The sequence below is a fragment of the Neophocaena asiaeorientalis genome, unplaced genomic scaffold, assembly GCF_003031525.2.
Source record: "Neophocaena asiaeorientalis asiaeorientalis breed wild unplaced genomic scaffold, Neophocaena_asiaeorientalis_V1.1 scaffold240, whole genome shotgun sequence".
In the NCBI taxonomy this organism is placed as follows: domain Eukaryota; kingdom Metazoa; phylum Chordata; class Mammalia; order Artiodactyla; family Phocoenidae; genus Neophocaena; species Neophocaena asiaeorientalis.
In genome coordinates this window covers 6,797,605-6,820,391 of record NW_020185331.1, presented here as the reverse complement: position 1 = coordinate 6,820,391, position 22,787 = coordinate 6,797,605, and the positions used below count along the sequence as shown (strand labels likewise).

Genomic DNA, 22,787 nt, shown 5'->3' with positions numbered 1-22,787 from the left:
AGATTTCTAGAGAATCATTGGACGCTGTGGGCTAGAGGAGCCATACAAATGATTATCAGAAATGATTCTGTCTCCATGTTTATTGGGAACCTCAAAAAAAATGAACAGAGATCGACTGCCCCACCAAAACAAGTGCTGATGCAGAATCACGACATGCCTGGGAATTCTGGGTGGTGAATGGGTGGACTGCAAGGCTCAGCAACCTAGCCCATAGTCAAAGGCATCGGGGTTGTTCTGAAAATAGAGATTCAAGAAGCCGAGGAAGATGTTCTTATCTATGAGAAGAGCACATACTGCGGGGTCCTGCTTCATGGCTGCGATCCAGAGCCGGAGCGCGGGGGTGTGGTTCACACAGCTGCAGGACAGGAGAGAATCGTTAGCACAGCTAAAGGCAAAAGGGAGCATGGATCACTTTTTAGACTTACAAGCTACAAGAAGTGGATTTACTGGGGCAATAAAGTTATCTCAGTTACCTTACTATCAACTGAGCATAATCACTTACTGGAGGAAAATCTAATTCTTGGAATGGCTGTGTGTGCTTTAGAATTGCAAAGGTTGTTGCTTTTAACCCTGCGGTTAAAATGCTTGCGGACTGAGTGCTCTGGGGAAATAAGGTATCTGCGCTTCACTGTTTGCCAACAAAAAGACAACCCCCTGAAAGACACATCCTTCTGTCATTCTCAGATTTTACTTTAGGAGGCTTGAAAAAAATAAAGACAAGTAGTTTCCAAAAGCACTTTTTTGGGAAAGCAATGAGTAAAACAATCATTAAACCTTGAAATAATGGAGCTGACTGGGTCCTTTCAAAGACCGATCAGGATGTTTAGGTCTAGGATCTGTAAAGTGACTTGCCCAGGCAATAAACTTGTTAGTGTAAAATCCAGGAGAAGAGGTGAGGGTTCCTAATATGTGGTTCAACACTCTGCTCCCAGAAGAGACAGGTTTTTGTAAAGTTTATGGTGTGACATAGTTTTAAATATCCAAGTTTGTTATATCTGAACTTCCCTAAGTGGGACGCACAGGAGATGCCTCCTGGGAAGACTCAAGTGTGTGCATTATGAAGGAGACGCAGTTCTACCTCGGCAGGACTGGATTCCCAAACACCAGAGTGGCCGGCACCCACCATGCAACCGACTGGCGTGAGAGCAGAGCCAGCACAAGTTCAACCTCTCCTGTGAGCATCGTGGGAACAAAGCACATGTTCTGCCCAGGGCTCCTATGAAGCCTCCCTGAGTCTACCAGGTCATTTCTTCTACCTTAAACATCCCTACACTTCCATGGCGTATGGCTGGCCATTTTGTTTGTTTGTATAACATCAAGCATATATTACTTTAAAAATCATTTATTTTTTGAAGGGTCTGCGTTTCTGGGGAAAGATTCCTTGGGGAACAAAGGTGTGTGGGATCCGCTGGGTGACACAGCAGGACCAGGTGGAGGGCCACCGAGGAAGCTGCAGACAAGGTGCCAAAACCCTGTGACTGAGACCCTTCCCCTGCTTGTGTTCACCACCGGCCTGTGCTGGGTGGGTGTTGAGGACAGCAGGCTCTGTAGCATGGCAGGAGGCTTTCAGACACAGTCTTATCAGCAGAAATATGGGTAAAGTTTGGGTCCACAGTTAGTGGCATAAGAGCACAGATGCATTTTGAACAAGGAAACACATAGTTTAAAACCCGACTGTGTTTCACATTCACATGTGTCACACGTCCAGAGAAGGACAAATGGCACACAGACCATTTCAAGCACTAGGGCGACCCTAGGAATCCACAACCACACAGTTAAATGTCTTACTCAGCTATTCCATATACATCCAGCCGCTCAAACCAAGGCCAAAAGAGGTAATCAATCATGGATATACAGTCTCCACCGAAGAAGACTGTGTTCTGATAGCCAAGAATCTGAAAGTTTAAACAGAGCAAAAGCAAGTTAATTTACCTATATACTAATGTGTTTATAGACACTAAGTACAAATATCAAATTAATTCCCAAAGAAGGAGAACCAAGACTTTGATTCTCCTTCCATTTTGTTAGGTGAATGCGTCTTCCCTTTTCCTGAGTTTTCTTCCACCTCCTTTAGGGTCATGCTCCTGGCGTGCTCAGTCCTGCCCTCCTTTCAACCCTGGGGCATTCGTGCAGCTCATCTGACTGGAGGATTTTGAAGGACAGCCCAGCCCAGCCACTCCTTCTCAGCCTAGAACAGGTTCCTCCCTGTGCTAAGCTTTCCAGGGATGAGCTCAGCCCCTGGAGAGGGGGCCCTGCCCCTGACCATCACTGCCTGTTCCTGGGAGGGAGGGGCCACATTAGGAACCCCACTTGTTGCAGTTGTGACTCCCATTCTCCAGGGTCCACTTTATCTGTAATAAAGGGGATACCACAGTCTCCACACATCTTCCTCTTCTGCCTTGTTTCTCAATCAACTCAAAACTAAGGCAGGGAAGAGCAGGGCTATCTAATGGGCTCGCTCAAATCCCAACACTCTCTTTCTATCATATTTCCTTTGTTTATTTGAGCTCTTTGAACTTCACATGCATTGGCCACCCAACACTATCAACTTTTTAAATTAAAATAAAATTTCGCATTCCCAAATGGGACAAACCAACCTGGATAGAGGAATCATCAAGAAAACAGATAAACTCTTGACAGAGAGATCGCCAAAGACAGTGGCGGGGGAAAGGTACTTGAGAATTTAAAAAGCAACAGTGCTTGGCAGAGGTTTTGCTGGGCCAGGTCTTCCCACAGAGAAAAGTATGACGCTAGTTACCTAGTTAAATCAAGCAAGAGACTCTCTTTGACCCACGAAAAGCATAATCAACTAAATACTTCCCCATAGGTGTAGATCTAGATTACTGTGTCCTTATTTCTCAGGCTTGATTCTTCGTACTCCAGGACAGCTTGTTGCCTCTATGATGTAGTCTAGGGCTGAAGTTAAGAATGAGTTCTGGGGACTTCCCTGGTAGCACAGTGGTTAAGAATCTGCCTGCCAATGCAGGGGACACGGGTTCAAGCTCTGGTCCAGGAAGACCCCACATGCCGCAGAGCAACTACTGAGCCTGCGCTCTAAAGCCCGCAAGCCACAACTACTGAGCCCACATGCCACAACTACTGAATCCCGTGTGCCTAGAGCCGTGCTCCGCAACAAGAGAAGCCACCGCAATGAGAAGCCGCAACGAAGAGTAGCCCCGGCTCGCTGCAACTGGAGAAACCCCATGCGCAGCAACGAAGACCCAATGCAGCCAAAAATAAATAAATAAATGTACAAAAAAAAAAAAAAAAAAAAAAAGAATGAGTTCTGGTACCAGCAGACCTGGTCCTACCTTGGGCTCTACCTCTCATTCAACATGGAACCCAGGGCAACTTACCCACCTCCTCCTCCAAGCCTCATTTTTCTCATCTGTATAATGGTGGTAATGTTTGTGCCCTCCTCAGAGGTTATGGTGAGGAGTGACGGAATCATGCATGAATATACATGAACTCTCGTGATCAGAAAGCACAGAGACCCCCCCAGAGGTTACATCTACAGAAAGCAAATCCTTCCCCAACAGAAAAGATCAATGGGATCCTCCACCTGCCACCCTTCTCAGAGGAGAAAGCAAATCTTGGTGCCCTGAAGTCTATGTCTTCGTTACCTCCCAGTACGGCATAGAGGAGACCCCCTGACTACTGTCCTAAAAGTCTGAAAACATGTTAGGTGGCATCGCTTTGTTCAAAGAAACTCACAAGATGGTACTAAAGCGGAAGAATCTGGCCAATGAAAACTCAAAACAGAGGCTATTTTCAGTCATGTGTAAATAAGTCCTGATTTACAGGGGAAAGGAACAAATTATTCAGTTTTTATGGATTCCAGAAAGCCCCCAACCTTCTTTATGTTCAGAAACAGATAGTAATCACCCAAACTTTTACCACTGGCTTTGAAACGTATACCTCCAGCTTCTTATTGGCCTTTCATGGCACAAATGAGAACTGAATCTAAACTGATGGACTCTGGAACTTCTATATAACTCTTCTGCTTTACGTAGCAGAGGTACTCTTGAGAAAGTCCTTGTCAAAACAGACCACATATGGACATTTACTAGAACCCATGATGAGTCCTTTGGTAAAGTGATGAGATATTTTGAAAATGAATAGCTGCTTAGTAATTGACGTTTATTTAGTGTATATTTTTCAAGCTTTTCATTTACTCAGAGTAGGAGTCTGCCTTTGAATATATATGATCTTACAGGTACAATCAATTTTTATATAAACACTCATAAAGCAATTTAAGCCTTATCAAGGTGCTTGGTACAATAAAAAGTCAAGATAAGCATATGGATGAAATGAATGAGGCATCAGTTGTCTTCTGCCAGCCTCTCCCTCGCCCCTGCAGTACATTTACACGTTCCCTCGGACTTTCTTTAATCCAAGTGTGACATCAAGATTCCTTGGAGTTCTTGATACAGCTGTAGATTCTTGAGCCCTGCCTCAGACAGGCATTTCTCCACCAGATTTCATATAGAGCAAGTCTAAAAATCCCAATAGAGAAGCAGTCTTCCTATAAACCAGCACAAAGTACTGGCTCCCCTACAGACACATTGCAGTAACCCAGGAGCACAACCTGGCCAGGCCTCCTTGGAGGTTTACTACCGTCTTTAGGATCTTCAATAGGAGAGCTCCCTCCTCTGCAAACCTGAGACTTTCCGGACATGTGAAATGACTTGTCCCCTTAGAATCACAGAACTTCAGTACTGGAAGGGCCACTGGGATTCTTCTAGTGTGACTCCCCTTCCGTTTTTCCATTTATTTATACCATGCTCATTATTACACAAAGGATTAGAGTTGCAGTGTACAAAAACGTGTACACTGCAATAGTAAGTGTGAAAAATAACACCATGCTAAGATCAGGGAAAGTAAAAGCTAGAACAGAAGGTCAAAATAAGGAAGGAGAACGGGCTCAAGACATCAAGCCAAGGCTCCTGCAGAGTTCTTTAATAAATAAAGCTTTGGATTTGACGTGAGTTTCCTGGCAGTTCAAGTGGAGAGGAAAACATGCTGGTGAGCTGATTCTTGTCTCCTGCGTGGAAGCACAAGAGACTCTCGCTTACAGAGGAGGAAACTCCAACCCAGGGAAGTAAAGAGGGCTCTCTGGTTAGTGCCAGAGCTGAGACAAAAACACCATTCTCCTAAGTCCCAGACTAGCGTCAACCCTGTGTCATTCAACTTCAGATATGTAGGTATGATGACTCTAATCACAGAGGCTTCCCCAAGTCTCTTGTGAATTCTTTGCCTGTTCTTAAAATTTATGTAGCAGCAAGAAGCTTAGAATCAGCAAACTCTGAAAGCCTCTTTCCCTCTACATCCAAGGACTGGCTCAGCTCTGAGCGACCCTGTGAGAACTTCCCCCTCAATTTTCCTCTTTCTCAGTCCCTCTGTCAGGGGCTCTGCCAGAGCAGCTAACTAACCAAGAGGTGTGACACAATCATGGCAAAGGAGCTTTTCAAAATTCTCTCCTTCCTGCTTCATTCCATGGATAAGAAGGTCTTCAGGCAACTTGACTCAAAAGAGTTCTTCTGTGTTCTCAGTTTAAACTAAGTCCCTTGTTTACAGCCAATTATCTGCTCTGACAAATTTTCAGATACTCAGAAGTAAAAATAAACCGACCGTCTTAATGTCCAATGTCTTATCGTTCCTAAGTGTTCTGTCATCAGAAACAAAACAGGAAGCTGTGGTTATCTCGACCCACTTAGCAGTGCTTATGTTAATATCCAATGTCATTTAAAAAAACTGTTTTGAGTTATTCCTGTCACCCACCTGCCACATATAATGATATTGGCCATTCTTAATGTTGAACAGCTTTTCTCATGATGGACTCCCTCACTCTCAGAACTATTGTCCTTGGTATCGTCAAGCAAGGCAAGATGGCCTGCTTAGAGAAGACACTTTTCCACCAAGGCCCTAGACATCCCCACAAGGCCATGCATGGCCTGGGGAGGGAACTGAGCCTCTAGCTTCAAGCCCTCAGGCTTCCTTAAAGTGTTCACACATCTTCAATTCAGGTTAAGAATTGAGATATTTTAGGGAAAGCCATTTGATGCTCTGGAATAGTAGAAAACTCTATTTTTAAAATTTTCTGTTCTCCACTTCACTGAAAAATGACTACAGATCTTTTTCTTGCTTTTAGATGTGACAAGGGGTTAGGAGTGAACATGCAAATCAAGAGGGAGGGACTGCTTGGTGAGACGTGAGTATCGCTACTTCCACCCCAAACTTGAAAAGCCTGGAAGGGCCACTCATCTACTGTGAAGGCCTCTTGGGCTCCCCCAGGTGGACGAAAGGAGGTTCGTGCTAGAGCGCACGTAGAAGGAAGAAGCGCGTGGCGCGGGGCTCTCCCTCGTGGCCATCGTGGTGAGGCTCACTGGCCGTGGCTTCCCCGCCAGGAGGTTCAACAAGGAGGAAAAGGAAATCTGCAAAATTTTTTTAAGGAGCAAGATTGTAAAGAGAAGCAAAGCCCAGACTTCCTCAAACCAGGCATTCTAAAAAGCTTCAGACTACAATCTTGGACTCTCAAGTGCAGCTTCAATAACTGCACTTTAGACCTTGACTTGGCCACCTGCCCTACACGTGGTCATTTACACCACAGCCGACAAATCCCGGACCTCTAACCAGGACAGCTTGGTGGCTCTCAGCGGGTGCTGCTGTCCTAGTTGGAGGAGGAAGAAAGAGGTTTTTCTTGATGGAAATAGTTCTTAAGAAGCAGACCCGGGACTTCTCTGGTGGCACAGTGGTTAAGAATCTGCCTGCCAACGCAGGGGACACGGGTTCGAGCCCTGGTCCGGGAAGATCCCACATGCCGCGGAGCAACTGAGCCCGTGTACCATAACTACTGAGCCCGCGTGCCACAACTACTGAAGCCCGCGTGCCTAGAGCCCATGCTCTGCAACAAGAGAAGCCACCGCAGTGAGAAGCCCGCACACCGCAATGAAGAGTAGCCCCCGCTCACCTCAACTAGAGAAAGCCCCCATGCAGCAACAAAGACCCAGTGCAGCCATAAATAAATAAATAAATAAATAATAATTTTTAAAAATAAAATAGCAATTTATTAAAAAAAAAAAATGAAGCAGACCCCCCCCCTCCCCCAATAAAATACACAAAGCCACTTGCCGGTACATCAGCAATGCAGGCCCTTATCCAGAAGCAGAAGCAAAGTACTCAACTCCAGGGCAGAAATCTTTTAAGTTCATATAAGACAAGGGGGAGATTCTCAAGATTTCAAATTTCAGGTCCCTGCTACACTGACATACTATAGCTGAGGCTGAGCTAATGAAGATGAACTGATTCCCTTTAAAACAAACCAAGGGTATAGAACAAACTTAGAGTATATAAATAAAGCCACTTCTCTAGAAAGAAGCCTGAGAAGTAGGGTCTGTGCAGAACACGCCCCTCCTACTGACCACCACTTACAACCTGGAGCTCCCTGTGAAGATTCGGAATGCAACCTGTCAACATTTGGGGGGATCAAAGGACCACCCTGAAAATTCTATCCTGGAATCCTTTTCACGGGCTTAATTCTTTTGTCAAAATATATTTGTAAGATAGTAGGGGGGAAAAGCTAGTTGGGTAAGTCTTGACAAGTCAAATATTTTTAAAGTGATGGGTGGTGGATGAAAATATAAATGAATATCAAATCTCTGAAGGAGGAGAGGATTTCCTATGTATAAAAGTATCAGAAGAAATCACAACAGGAAAGACTTATAGAACAATAATGTTATATTTATATATGTACAAAACAAAGACAAAAAGTTAAAACAAAACCAAAAAATGTGCCTTAGAAACAGGCCAATATCCTTTATAGATAAGGAACTCAAAAAATAAATCAACAAGGAAAATCAGTAAGACCTTGACAAACAGATGGGTAGTAGACCATTTTCATAAATAAAACACGAAGAGATGGAATACTTTGGGGGAAAATCTACCACCTCACTAGCAATCAAAGAAATATACATTAAATCAACGATGAGAAACTACTGTTTCTCAAAACAGGCAAATATCTTTTTAAATGAAATCTCCCAACAGTGAAAAGGGGATGATACAAAGGGGCATTTTCCATACACTGAGGGTGGGGGTATACAGCACATGACTTGGAGGAAGCAATTTAGCAACATCCAGCTCCAGCCTCTAAAGTGGTCATACCCTTTGATCTGGTAACTCCATTCCTGGAAGTGCAGCCTAAGGACATATTCTAAAATAGAGAAAAGGATTTTTATGCAAAGAAGCTGCTGTTCCTGGCAGCATCATTCACAACGGTAAGCAACTGAAACAAACTAAATAACTCTAATGAGTGCTGCTGGATAAATAACTATGGCTTATACGTATGGCAAATTATGCAGAATGAAAAGTGATTTTTTTCCATCTTTAATAATTACACATCTAATAGAGAAATGCATTCTCATTATTTAAAAAAAAATCAAACACAGAAAGCAGTATAAAAGGTAAAGACTCTCCCTTCCTATCCCTGCTCTTAACCACTTTTCTTTCCCACCCCAGTGCTAATCCCCTTCCCAGTAGCAGTCACCAGTAGGAGTCTGATGTGTGTCTCTCCAGACATTTTTCCAGGCGTTTATTTACATGTATATATATATATATGCATATATAGTTAAGTTTTGTTTTCTTCTACAAAATTGGATCATATCACTTGTATTACTGTGTAATTCACTTAATATTTCTAGGCAATCTTTTCATCTCAGAACACATGGATCTACCTCATTCTTTTTTTTAATAAATTTTAAAAATTCTATTTATTTTATTTTTGTCTGCGTTAGGTGTTTGTTGCTGTGCGCGGGCTTCTCATTGCGGTGGCTTCTGTTGTTGCAGAGCGTAGGCTCTAGGCACGCAGGCTTCAGCAGTTGTGGCTTGTGGGCTCTAGAGCACAGGCTCAGTAGTTGTGGCGCACGGGCTTAGTTGCTCCGCGGCTTGTGGTATCTTCCCGGACCAGGGCTGGAACCCGTGGCCCCTGCATTGGCAGGCGGATTCTTAACCAGGGAAGCCTTCATTTAACCATTCCCTATCTAATGTACATTAAGGTTTATAATTTTTCACCATAACAAATAAGGCTGCTCTAATAAACACCCTTATACCCATAAATAAGCATTTATAGAGTTTATTAAAATATGGGAAAAATCCTTATGTCATAATGGTAACCAAGTTCTACATACAGTACAATTTCAACTACATAATAATATACATAAGAAAAGGAGAGAAAAAAATAATAACAGTGGTTGTTTCTGGGTAGTGGGATTATGAATTTCTTTTCTTAGTTTCTGTATTTTTCTGTATTTTCCACACTTTCTCTAATGAACAAGTATTAATTAAATAAATTAATTTTATTTAATTAATTTTTAAATAACAAGAAGAACTATTATTCTATTGTTTACATGGTGGGAGAAGGTATAGAGGAAGTTTCTTAAAAGAAATACAGCAAATATTAGTTTACCTAGAAAGCAGCTGTCAGAATTGGACAATGAATTAAGTTACCAAACTAGCAGCACTAAAACTGCTCAGGTAGCCACGGTGACTAGAAGATAACCAGTTCCCTAGTGTGGAGGAATGGTGATTACAACCAAAAAATGGCACATAGGTGGACATGCTGAATTAGCTAACAAATCCAAGAGAACTGACAACATATGTCTGAGCCAAAATCTCATAAATGAATGTTCACAGCAACACTATTCCTAAGAGCCAAAAAGTGGAAACAACCCAAGTATCCATCAACTGATGTGTGGATAAACAAGGTTGGTGTATCCATACAATGAAATACTACTAAGCCATGAAAAGGAGTGAAGGATGAAACTTGAAAACATTACACTAAGTAAAAGAAGCACGTGGAAGGCTAACGTTAAATGATTCCATGTATATGAAATGTCCAAAACAGGTACATCCATAGAGAAAGAAAGTAAATTAGTAGTTGCCTATAACTGGGAGGGTTGGGAAGAGATGGGGAGTGACTGTAATCTGGCTGAATCCTGTCCTTCACTGCACTTGGACTTGATTGGACTACTTCCATAATGAAAACATTTAGAATGAAGGCACTGCCACCCGAAAAAAGAACAGCTGAGAGGTTCTGCCAACATTCCAATCCACAAAGATAAAAGAAAGATGGGATCAGGTGCTATTTTGAAATGAAAGTCAGTAATAAAGATTTAAAAACTAAAGCTTAAAAAAATTACGCTGCTGAGATTAATGATTCAGTAAAGACTAGCAAATTGGATTGAAGACAGAACGTGTGGTTAGAGAAGGGCAGCCCAGCAGTTTTTAAAACTCAGGAAAATGTTCAGAACAGGAAAGCAAGAGGGGAGCCTGCTGGTTAGAAAGAAAAACAGCAGTAATGTATCTCAAAGAATTGTAAAAATGACATAGAAAAATATGGTTATATAACAAGCACAATAAGTCTTTAATTTCGATGAAACTTTTTTTTAAAGAAAAATTTAAAAGTCAAACAGGGCATTTATTTCAAAAGAAGAAAATGTCAGTGTAAGGTTGCAAAAGTTAAACTGAGCCGTTTGCTTGAGGATAACGTGGCAGAAAATTATACACTGGTCTCTTAAGTTGTTTATCACTCACAAAGCCCAAGGATATTTAAAATATTTTCAACTCACAGAAAATCCTGATTGTACAAAACCATGGGAAAAAATTGTACACGTCATCTCTATTAATAGAGAGGGGCCATCTCTATTAGAATTATTCGGACAAGTTTCAATTTCACTAGAATCTCCTAGAGTCAATACACTGGTATTGAGAGGAATTAATCAAATAATTCAAGCTCAGTGGGCATGTTTCAGATTCTGATACTGCCTTTGTTGTAGTTATAATTCCTGCTAACATTTTAGGGGACAAAAGCTACATTCAAATCTGGTAGAACAATGCTGAATACTCAGTGGTCCTTAAACCAGCCCTGGTTTAGGTAGCTTTCACTGATGCTATTTATTAGATCTGACAGGGTTGTTGGCAAGATTAAATGAGAGGATGTATTCAAAGCACCTGTAGCATCATGCCTGGCACAAAAATACAGGTTCACTTCCCCTGGAAGAACCCAGCTAAAGAACTGTGCCTCCGTCGTAATATTATACATTTCTTTAGCAATCTGTAATTTTCAAAGTTCATCCATCATCCAAACACAGAGTAGGAGGAACACAGTTCAAAATGTGTTTTTAATTATCTCTGAGTTTAAAGGGTTTTGTTTCCCAGCTCCTTTCCCTGGCCCAGCAATTAACTGTAAAAAGGTAACCAGACATGATAAAATCAGTTCAGCTGATCTTTGAAATAAAGACCTTAAACATTCTCTATGGGCAAGAGCTTTCAAACTTCTTTTTGAAAGCAGAGGTCCCCCTCCCTCTCCAAATTCGAGTTTATTGGATGTCTTCTTAAATCCAGTGATAAGAGCAGGGCTGGTGTGGCTGAAGCAGGATCTGGAACCACCCACCAGACCTCCCCTACTCAGTGGTCCCTCTGTAGAACCCAGAAACTCTCTGTTTTAAAACACTCCCTCATCCTATAAATGTGGAAACCAAGGCACAGAGAGGTCCAGAACCTTACCAAAGGTTCTGTAATCTTGTAAAGCCAAGTCTAGGATCCAAGAGTCTACCTCATCCTAGTTGCCTCCTTGGAGTCAAGACCACAGTCTGTGTTCTCAGGACCAAAGGCTGACATTTCTTTTCTTTTTTTTTTTTTTTTTTTTGTGCGGTACGCGGGCCTCTCACTGCTGTGGCCTCTCCCGTTGTGGAGCACAGGCTCCGGATGCGCAGGCTCAGCGGCCATGGCTCACGGGCCCAGCTGCTCCGCAGCATGTGGGATCTTCCCGGACCGGGACACGAACCTGTGTCCCCTGCTTCGGCAGGCGGACTCTCAACCACTGCGCCACCAGGGAAGCCCCAAGGCTGACATTTCTTACACATGACTATTCATCATCCAGAAATACTGCAACTGTATAAATCTAAGATAGGCAGCTGGCATTGTAAATAAACTGAACTGCTTCCACTTAACAAAGGTCAAATGGAAGCATATTAGTAATCAGCCTTCCCTTTAGGGGATAAAAATAGCATTCTCTGGCTGCCAAAAGAATTACAACCCACCCATAGGGGGAATTTATCAGTTTCTGGAACAAAGATAAAGGAAGTCAAAGAACCGCCTTCCAGGTTATTCTAGATGTACAGGGTAAGTAACCCTATTACTGCTGGATTTTTTTTTTGGCCTCGCCACAGGGCTGGTGGGATCTTAGTTCCTCAACCAGGGATTGAACCCAGGCCCTCAGCAGTGAGAGTGCAGAGTCCTAACCACTGGCCCACTGGACCACCAGGGAATTCCCCATTACTGCCAGATTAATGGAGGATCTGATAACAGTCATTGCTCCTTGCTTACCCATAGACACTTTCCCCTTCTTTCTTGATTATGGAACTCTGATTTTATGCAAGGTGTTCCCAGCTAAAAGACTAAATTTCCCAGCCTCCCCTGCAGATACTTATGACTCTACAACTAAGTTCTGGCCAATGAGATTTAAGTAGTCATGGGGTAGGACTTTCAGGAAAGCCTTTAAAGTAGTATGGCCTTTTGCCATTTTTTTCCTTTCTGTTGTCCTTTCTGTAACCTGGGACTTGGATGTGATGGCTGCAGTTCTAGCAGCTATCTTGTTATTTTGAGTATACAAGCCTTGCACCAAAAATAACAGAACAGGAAGAGAGAAAAGGCCTCAGTCCCTGGTAACTTCATGAAGAAGGCATCAAAACAGCCCTGCACTTCCTTTCCTGTGTGTGTGTGTGTGTGTGTGTGTGTGTGTGTGTGTGTGTGTGTGAAAGAATAAATCCTTAAAGGACAAATTTACAGTGGTTAGGTCCCTTTTACTAGCAGCCAAACACAATCTCTAACCAACATAGACCTTGGACTCAATGGCAGAAGCTAGAGGATCCGTGCAGAGATACTTAAGGAATGTGGTGATTCTGGCAAAGGAAGAAATTCATCACATGCCCTCCCTCACTCCTTGCCAGATTTTCAAGAAAAGTTCCAGAGCAGGTTAGCAGAGGGCAAGTACCCACAAGTTAAAATCAGATGCCTAGTAACTGAACTTATCAAAGTCTGGCAGGAAAAGAATAAATCTGTGAGAGTGGAGGGTGCCAGAGTGACCAGGGTGGGGACCTGCATCACTTCTTCCACTGCATCTGGCCAGGAGGGGGACCCGTTTTGTACCTCTTCCAGGTTGCAGAACTCCTGACGCAGGGCTAGCTTCAGATCAGTGCATTCTCTCCCACATCTCAATGCTATCAGACACTCCTTGGTCAAATGTGGGACCTGATAAGAGGACACAGGTTCTTAGTGGAGAAGTCTGAGGGCTCCTGCTCTGCCTAAAAATGCAGCCAGAGCTTTGTCACTCCAGCTGAACAGGCCAACACCCACATCCAGGCTCCCCAGCTCCCTCTGAGGGCCACCTCTGTGGTTTCAGGAATCCACTTGTCACAGCACCCTGGTAAACAAGGTGTTTTAGAGGGGGCTCTCCGGTGTTCCTTACTTGGTCAGCTATTTCCGTGCTGTACAATCTTGGGTAGGGCACTTACCCTCTCTAAGCCTCAATGTTCTCATCTGAGGAATAGAGCAATAATAATACCCACTTTAAAGGGCAGTGGTGAGGATTAAACGAGTTAACCTTTATAAGGTAGTTAGAACCGTGCTTGGCACATCACAAGTGCTCAACAGACATCAGCTATTAATATCATTGAGTTATTTTTGTTTCTTTTCAAAGAGAACTGTCTTAAAATTTCTCCATCATATTCTCTCCCACTATCAACAGGTGCCCCCTTTTCTCTCTTCTACACATTTCCTGGGTGGTTGGCACTTTTGTTCCCCATAAAGGCCAATCTCCTTCTGTGCATTACCTTTTTCACATCCCAATTTTTTTTTTTTTTTTTAACCTGGGATCTTGGAAATGGTTCCTTTAAAGTACCACCAGTTTTCAATTCTTTCAATATTCCTGTCTCAAGTTACACAGTCATAACCATGCCATAACCGTAACTCTTGAGACTGCTAGTTCAAATGGAAAAGTACCTATCGGCTAAGCCTTTAACCTTTAATATCAGAGGTCACAGCTTTACTATAATTCCACACCAGTTATCCTCCTAAGGCACACATATGTATTAAAACATATCAATTTAACCAACGATTTGACTTTTAAAATGGATTGGAGTTTGGGAAAGACAGACAAAGTAAAACAGAGTGTAAGTGGCTTTTTAAAAAAATTGGATATACCTTATAGAATAGGTCCAATAACATCTTTTGGCGAGCTCGCTCATAAGAGTCACATGGATACAGCTTCCTTCCAGGATAAGCGTCATCCAGGTACTCACAAGCAATGACAGATTCATAGATCAGTTGACATTTGCTGTTCTCCAGGACAGGAATTTTGCCAAAAGGGTGCTTTGTAAAGTACCATTCAGGCTTGTTTCTCAGGTTAATGTTGATAACTTCATGTCTTGCAAAGCAAAGGGAAAACAGGACAGAACAAAAATGAAAGGCTTAGGCGGGCAGACACTCATCTTGAAAGCAGAAGCAATCAATCTATAAAATTAAAATTTGCAATGAGTGTTTTTAAAATTTAGGTTTGTACAGAGAAAAATACGTAACAACATCGTCTTCATTCCTGCCGTAAGATGTGCTAGATGTTTTCGATGCCTTATCCCATTAGCTCCTCACGATTCCCCAGTGAATCGGGGAATCATGACGAGCAGCAACGGAGGGGAGGCAAAGAAAACATTTAACACAGCCCCTGTGAGAAATAAGCCTCCCTGTGGTTGAATCTCCTGCCCAATATCACCCACTAAGAAGTGGTACAGCCGAGATGGGAGGCCAGGCAGTCTGACTCAGAGCTCACAAGCTTAACCATGGCACCACAGATTTCAGTACACTTTAAAGTTTGAAAGTACAAATCTGATATCTGGAGACATTTTTCATTTGCCACAACTGGAGGGAGGGGGATTCTACTGCCATCTAATGGGTAGAGGCCAGGGATGCCGTTAGACATCCAGCAGTGCACAAGACAGCAAAGAACTATCCAGCTCCGAATGTCAACAGTGCCAAGGGTGAGAAACCCTGCCCCCAAGAAGTATTTACATCAGTTCCTAAGCTGCCACTTCATCACTGGGGGTAAAACATCAATTGTTATTTTTCTTAAAAAAAAAAAAAAAAAGGTAACCTTAAGGCCAAGTAGAATTGAGCAAGAGGGAAGAACCTGGAAATATAAGCCATAGAAACTCCACAGAGCAGAATTACATAATTTTCTTTAAAACATCTCTGTATTAGTCTCTGCATCTCTTTAACATGAATCCGAAACTCCCGAACTACCGATTCTCCGAGGCCAGAGTCAAGAGGCTGGAGTAACACATCTCAACACCTTGGCTTTGAGCCAGTCCATCCAGCCGTCCACATTCCAGCAAAGTTGCTCCGCCTTCCAAATCCAGATGTCCTTTGCAGGAGCTCATCGTGCAGAATGCCTTCTGGCGGGTGTGTACCTATTATCAGGTGTGTGGGAAACTTCAGGACACCTCTTTGATAGCAGTTCCTTCTATTTCACCATTTGGAACTATTTGTTCATTCATTCAAAAAATAGTTTTAAGCACCTACTACGTGCCAGGCTCTCTTCGGGCCCATGAATAAGAGAGACAAGTCCCTACCTTCAAGAACTTACATTTGTGTGTGTGTCAGTGTGTGTTTCTATGTGTGTTGGGGGAGGGGCTGGGAGATGTAAAGGAAAGACGGATAAACAAATAAGAAAACATTGCAAGCGCAATGAAGAGAACAGAATTGACCTGAAGACGCCTGGGGTGGGGTGGGGTTTACACTGGACAGAGCAGTCAGAGAAGGCCCCGGTAGCCTCCGTGGTGCCTTTCTTCACAAGCTCTAGGGGAGGAACCAGCTCACCGAGCCATCATTCAGTTTACTCTGAGCTGTCCTAAAAGTCTCCTGCACAGGCCTGTCTCTGCATTTCAGGACGGCACTCTCAAGAACCTGTCCTTTGCTAACCGTTTATTGACTTTGCCTCAGAAGAAAGACACAGAGAGCCTCTGAAATCTGACCAGGGCTCCCCAGATATCAGACATTCCCACGCGCCTACGGGGGCCCCCCTGCTTCTCACCTGATGCCTTTAGCCCGGAGGACCAGGCGCGTCCTGTGCGCGTAGGGGCAGAACCTCATGCTGTAGAGGCGGATCAGGCCCTCTGGGACAGGCCCTGGGGGGGCGCTCCCTGCGGGCGGAGGGGGATACAGGGAGGCAGATTAGCCCAGAGGGGAGAGGGGCCCACTCGCCTCCCCAGGACCCCAAGAGGGCCATGGGTGCTCTGTCTCCCATGTCCCAGAGAAGACACCTTTTTTTTGCACGTGCCTTTTGTGCAGAGGAACCCTGTCCCTCCTCGCTACGCTGGTCTGGAGGCCAAGGCCGGCAGCCACCTCACCAGAGCCAACATCCAGCCACGGGGCGCCCCCAGCCCGCGGACAGCTGTCAAGAGGACTCACCTTTCCCCAAGGTCCTGGTCGCATCGTCAGTCACGCTCTCCTGGAGTCTGCGCAGCGACCAAGACTCACAGTTGTGGCCGTGTGGCTTGCTGCCGCCACTGCAGGCTCCAAGGACAGCAGCGCTCCGCCTCTCCCCTTTTGCCCTATATTCAGCTTTGGAGCAACAGGTCAGTGGCGAGGTAGAGGGGGAGTGATCCAGGATGGCAGCTAGGATTATTCAACCTGCAGAGACATAGCCCCAGATTCGGAAGCCGTAGCAGGAGTGGGGAAAGAACAAAAAGCAAAAAAAAACAAACAACAGAAAACAAACAAAAAACACCTGAAGAGTACACCTTGCTTTGAACTCACAACGTCCTGTGCCGTCTCTTCTCTGCATCAAGAATCCGTGAAGAATGGGCATTTAAACTCCACTTATTTCAAAGGAGTTTAATAAAAAATTGACCAGGGTAACGCTAACGTTTTCTTTCCCATTCTAAACCCTCCCTCTTGTGTATCTAAGACAATTTGCCATACCCTGTGTATAATGAGTACTTTATTTTAAAATAAGGCCAAACTTTTTCATGATCTAGCAGATAAGAAGAAAAACGTCTTAGTGTTAAGATCTTGCATGACCCTAAAAGTGTCTCCTTAAGTTTTGTGTCCTCATTGCCTCACCCTAGTTCTGGCCATATTTATGAGATTTTACTCAAACTATGAAAAACTGGTGATGAACAGAAACAAGATACCTAGAGGCAAAGACAAATTTGTGAGCTCTTTCCAACTCCCAGTATAAATTTCAGAGAAGACCCTTTTTAATTACCAAGGACACGTTGCGAACAGCCAGCAATACAGGGGCCACTTGGATAGCACGCCCATCTACATGAGATAAAGGAGGTAGCTATCTTTTGCTCTGACCTTAAGAAGCTGAGATTCTAAAATTTAGCAGGTGGAAATACAATTCTTTTAATTTTTACAGGATAGAGTTGAAATGGGAATTGCTTGTAAATGTATTTTATGGGGTTGACAGGTAAAGAAGGAAATAAAAGTATTATGTTTCACTCACGGTGACTAAATGATTTCCATGGGTTACCTTATTTGATTCCCACAACCACTCAGTCAGCTATTATTATTATTCCTATTTTACAAGTTAGAAAATAATCTCAGAAAAATAGGAAATGCCCTGGTGGTCCAGTGGTTAGGACTCGGTGCTTCCACTGCCAGGGGCCCAGGTTCTAACCCTGGTCAGGGAACTAGGATCCCGCAAGCTGCGCAGCATGGCCAAAAAAAAAGAAAAAAGAAAAAGAAAATTATTTGCCCAAAGTGACCAGTTAGTAGGGTTGAAGAACTTTAAAAATCCGAAGTCTGGCTCATTGACTTGGCCTCTAAAACTGGCAACAGTGTGGAAAGGACATGAATCCCAAAAAAGATATAGTACATAATAGCTGCTCAACAAATGTTAGCTGAATCTAAATATCTTTTATTAAAGTACCAGAACCTAATTATGTAGCTTATGAACGGGCACCTTTTGGTCTTTGGAATTCCAACCTATCCAGAAATTATTGGCTAACTGTGTTTACATTTTTTTCTGCTGAATAAGAATCTTTGAAAATCTTCAGAATAGTCACTCGACTACATTCTTTGCTAAGTTACTCAGAGTGATTTTATGTAAGATATGGTAAATTGTCACTTTCTAAGAACTGGGGAATGGCAAAATGTATGCATAAATGTCCTCTGGAAAGAAAATGCATATATGCCACCAAGAAGCCTGGCATTGGAAAAGACAAACTGGTTCTTGACTTGCCATGCTGGCAGTTCTGCATCTGGAAGACAGAGGAAGTAATAACTACTCTTCTGGAGCTACTTTTGATCAAAAAGTACAAACTGGAGGGTAAAATAGGAACAATCAACATAACCATGTCATGTGAGAGCTTCTGGTAGACAAGGAGCTGCCTCCTGATCAGACAAATATAACGCTCACATAGAGAAAGTATATTTCAAATAGTTGAGAGAAAATATAAACAGATTCTAAAAGGAAAGGCCGTATGAGGAATGTGAAATTCTCAAAAATCAAAATAAATTATACTAACATGGATTAGGTGCTTTATGTGTATTAACTCATTTAATCCTTAAAAGAGTCCTCTAAGGGTTGTATTCTTGCCTCAGTAAAATGAGGCTAGCAAGGTTAGGTCACTTGTCCAAAGCCTCACATCTAGTAAGAGGTGCAAAGGGTACTATGAAGCCTGGAAGTTTGACTCCAGGGGCGGCACTCTAACCAGGATCTTAATCTATACGAGAGATGGGAAAACTTTTTCTGTAAAGGCCAAGACGGTAAATGTTTTAGGCTTCTCAAGCCACCTTGTCTCAACTACTCAACTCTATCCTTGTAGGGTGAAAACAGCCATAGATAATATATAAATAAATGGGTGTGGCTGTGTTCCAATAAAACATTACTTATGAACGTTGAATTTGAACTTCATATATATTTTAATAGGCTTTTTTAGAGAAGTTTTAGGTTCACAGCAAAATTTAGCCGAATACATAGAGGTTTCCCACTAACCTCTGACCCCCACATGTGCACAGCCTCCCCGACTATTGAGCACCCTGCATCAGGGTGGGAGGGACATTTCTTACCATTGAGGAGTTCCACGTAATTTTCACATGTCACAAATCATAATTCTTCACTTGATGCTTTTTTGCAACCATTCTTAGTTCTTGAACTGTGCAATAATGAGCAGTGGGCTGGACTCGGCCCACCGGCTTTAGTTTGCCCATCCCTGGTATACACTGACAATGACTGGATTAGCAATAGCTAAGCTAAGGATTCCATTTGTAAAGTAAAAGGTTCCTGGCTCCACCTTTCTACCATGCCAGAAGAGAATGTATTTTCATGTTGTGTCTCCTCATTCCCACCTTTTCAAGAAAAGCAACTCCGAGAGTTGGAAAATACTGTTTATTAAAAGTATGGCTGACCCTTAACAACTAGGGGTTTCAAGGTGCTGGTCCGCCACACAGAAGGAAATCCAAGTATAACTTTACAGTCAGCCCTCCGCATCCGTGGTCATGCACCTGCAGATTCAAACAACTGCAGATCATATAGTACTGCGGTACATAGTGAAAAAAATCTACGCATAAGTGGACCCTTGCAGTTCAAACCCATGTTGTTCAAGGGTCAGTTGTATACCTGTATATGGGAAGTCACATTCTGAGATGATGCAAATCTATTTGATGTAGTCAGGGGAGAATGGACAAAGGGATGGCAAGTTCTTCCTCTGAATGGAAGCAATATTATGTCAAAGTTCTCACTGGGCACTATATTCAAACCCTGGCTTTGGCACTTAGGCAAGCTATCTAACCTCTTTGACCATCAACTTCCTCACCTGTAAAATGAGAACACTAAGCGCCTACTTGAAGGGTTTTGATGTAGCGAATGAAATTGTTCAGGTGGCCGCCCTCAGTATAGTAAGAGTTTAGTGTACTTCAAAATTAATGATTAATACTAGTGAATAAGGACACGTTTTTAATAGCATAGTGCATTCTGATTTTATATCCAAAAAGATAAAGTGCACTGCAATTCGGCTTTGCCAAGCACATTAGAATTAAAATTCAACTCAGAATGCTTATTTCATCAGTTACCAGTTTAATACCAATTGAATGGGTTGAATGCTGCAGGCTACCTTTCAGTAATGTGGTTTTTAATCTTACCACTGAACACTATGGTTTCCCTAGAAAGATTTTAATTATGACCTTTAAACTTAACCCTATTTCCTCTCTAAAACTCAGTAAGTACCTCTTTGAAACCCTCTTTGCAAATGTTCCTTGTATATCATGTTTACACCTCTATTATACCGAGTCATTCAAGAAATAAATGGTAATAAGGCTATACTAAACCTACTCCAAATTGGTTTCCAGCTACCTGAAATATGACGGCATCTGTTTTGAAAATGGGGAGAACTTCAGTCCTGGGTGATGATGACTTAAGCCTTCTAGGAAAAAAGTGCCACCACATTAATAATAATCTCTTCACTCTATTTACCTGAGTCTCTGTTTTGAGGAGAGGAAGTGGGGTTTGCATTTTGCAATTAAAAAAAATTTTTTTTTTGCCATACCAATCTCTGATAGTGGCAGAACCTGGAGGACATTCCTCTTAGTATTTCAGAAGCCTAATTTACATGACAGATTGTGTTACTGGGAGTTCCACTATTATTCACCAAGTTCAAAGAGTTAGGCAAGTGAGGAAAAAGGCTCTTTTTCAAACGGGTCTAGATTTAGGACTTGTTTCAAAGAAGTTAGGATCAGAGAGAATCCTGTATTCTAATGTCTTTGGGACATTAAATAAAATTACTAAAGTTGTCAGTGGGGGAACTTCATCTTCCCACTGGGGAAAGCAGGGTCAAAGGAGACTTTCTTTTTAAGTACGTGATTCTGCTTTCCTGTCCCTATTTTATAGCTTAAGGGATCAAAGAAAAGAAATTAACAACCTTATATAATAACACTTGAATAAGCAAAGGCAGATTCTCAAGATCCTAAAATAAGCCAAAATGAAACACTTGTAAAATCAAACAAATTTCGATTTGTTTGGGTTTCGAAAAGGAACATCAACACTTCCTGTCCTATCCCAGGAACAACAGTGGTGTGTCAAAAAGGTGGCTACAGTCCTCTCTCAGCTCAATCTCTAAAACTTAAAAGTTGATGAATAAAGAGTCTGAGGCAGAGGCATATTTAAACGCTTATTTTAAGAATGGTCTGAATGACTGTTAAAAGAGTTCAGGCTGGGTTTAAATCACCTCTTCAACATTTACTGGTCGACCCTGGACAAATCACAGCAACTTTCCATGCCCTGATGTTCTCATCTGTAATTCAGACCTAATGGTACCAACACATTGTATGGTCTGGGTTGAAGTAATTCAGACTATGGATGAGAAGCATTTAATACGTAGCAACCGTTAGCTATTATTTTTATTATTTGAATGTTGCAGGGAAGACCCATAGTTCTGACAAGAAAGAACATTCCTGGGGACCAAATGCCCCTGTCAGTGCCCTATAATGTAGCTAAATTAGTGGTGCCCAATGCAGGGCTGACAATTAGTGATATGGGGTCGTCTTTACTTGTCTCCAGTCAAATCAGAAAACGAGAACAATTTAATGACTTTTTTTTCCCCTTTAAGTTAAAGGTATTCGCTTTAAAGACCTGTTCCTTACTCTCAGATTATAGCCCTTGCGGTTTTTTTTTTTTTTTGATGATAAAATCTCTGATGAAACTTTGGTGAAGTAGTTGAACTTTCTTTTAAAACGGTTACGCAAAATTAAAAGTTGGCAATCCTATTCTGGGTTCCCAAATTCGTGAAAAATTCAAAATTGACCTCTAACCCCTCGTCCCTTCAAATGCTATGCAGGCAGCAGCAACCCACCCGGCGCAGGTGAAAAGAGAGACGGGTCCGAGGCACCTCCAGGTGCGCGTCCGACGGAACCGGATGGGGAGAAAGAGAGCCGCAGGAAGAGGCGGGGCCCAGGCGGAAACCGCCCCCTAGAACGCGATCCTATCCGCCAATTGGCCGCGGCGCCCAGAGCTTCAGCCAATCTTCCAAGCCTTTGTATGTGCCCCGGCCTCGCAGTGCCAAGCTGAGCCAATGGGCGGCCGCGTTACAGGCTCCTGGGTCCCGGAGTCTTGGGTCCTCACGGGTGTCTGTGACTGGCCAAAGTGGGAGCCAGGTAGTGGCTGGTCATGGCACCTCAGTCGCCTGGTGTACATCCGACCGAAGTCTGCCCGCAGCCTGCCCCGGGTGGGGCAGGCGAACGGCGGCAGAGTTGGGTCCGCCCGGAGCCTGGGCGTTGGTGGCGGCCGAGGTGGACGGCTGGAGGCCGTTTGTGAAGTCAACCAATTCTCAGCTGCCTCTCAGGGTGCGGCCCCCTGGTCGCCTGCATCACCATGGGGCGGAAGACTCATTTCAAATGTGAACTCCCTGGCCCACCCTACCGAATCGGAAATCCAGGGGTGAGCCTTAGGTGACTGTTAACACGCTCTTACGTTTAAGAATAAGGACAGGAAACTAGACTGTACTGGGCAGGTCGACAGCCCGCCCCCTAGTTCTGATACAAGAGCCCTGTGCTGGGTGTGTTTACCCAGAACTTTATGCCAGCGTCTTAAGGCCTCACTTAACCTCAGGACCTTAGTTGGATCATCTGTAGAATGAAATCCAGCCTTATATACTGAACTGATGGAGGTGGTCTTCACAGTATTCACTTACATATATGGGACACATTCTATGTGCCCAGCGTAAGATTTGGTAGGAAGG

The 22,787-nt window shown here is 43.2% G+C and overlaps 1 protein-coding gene across 3 annotated transcripts; it reads right to left on the bottom strand.

Moving 5' to 3' along the window:
• Positions 1 to 22,219, bottom strand: LOC112392999 (glutathione S-transferase omega-2-like). Of its 3 annotated transcripts, none has more exons than XM_024734968.1 (7): positions 21,903 to 22,219; positions 16,516 to 16,737; positions 16,139 to 16,247; positions 14,257 to 14,479; positions 13,204 to 13,305; positions 1,789 to 1,895; positions 66 to 355 (listed from the first exon to the last, which is right to left on the bottom strand). In XM_024734968.1, the coding sequence occupies exons 3-7, from the start codon at positions 16,195 to 16,197 to the stop codon at positions 196 to 198; spliced, it is 651 nt and encodes a 216-aa protein (XP_024590736.1). In that variant the 5' UTR covers positions 16,198 to 16,247; positions 16,516 to 16,737; positions 21,903 to 22,219; the 3' UTR covers positions 66 to 195. The 3 variants fall into 3 exon arrangements, with proteins under 3 accessions (XP_024590738.1, XP_024590736.1, XP_024590737.1); XM_024734969.1 differs by lacking the exon at positions 21,903 to 22,219 and adding an exon at positions 19,126 to 19,189; XM_024734970.1 differs by lacking the exon at positions 21,903 to 22,219 and having other exon boundaries at positions 1 to 355; positions 16,516 to 16,731.
• Between the last annotated feature and the right edge of the window lie 568 nt (positions 22,220 to 22,787).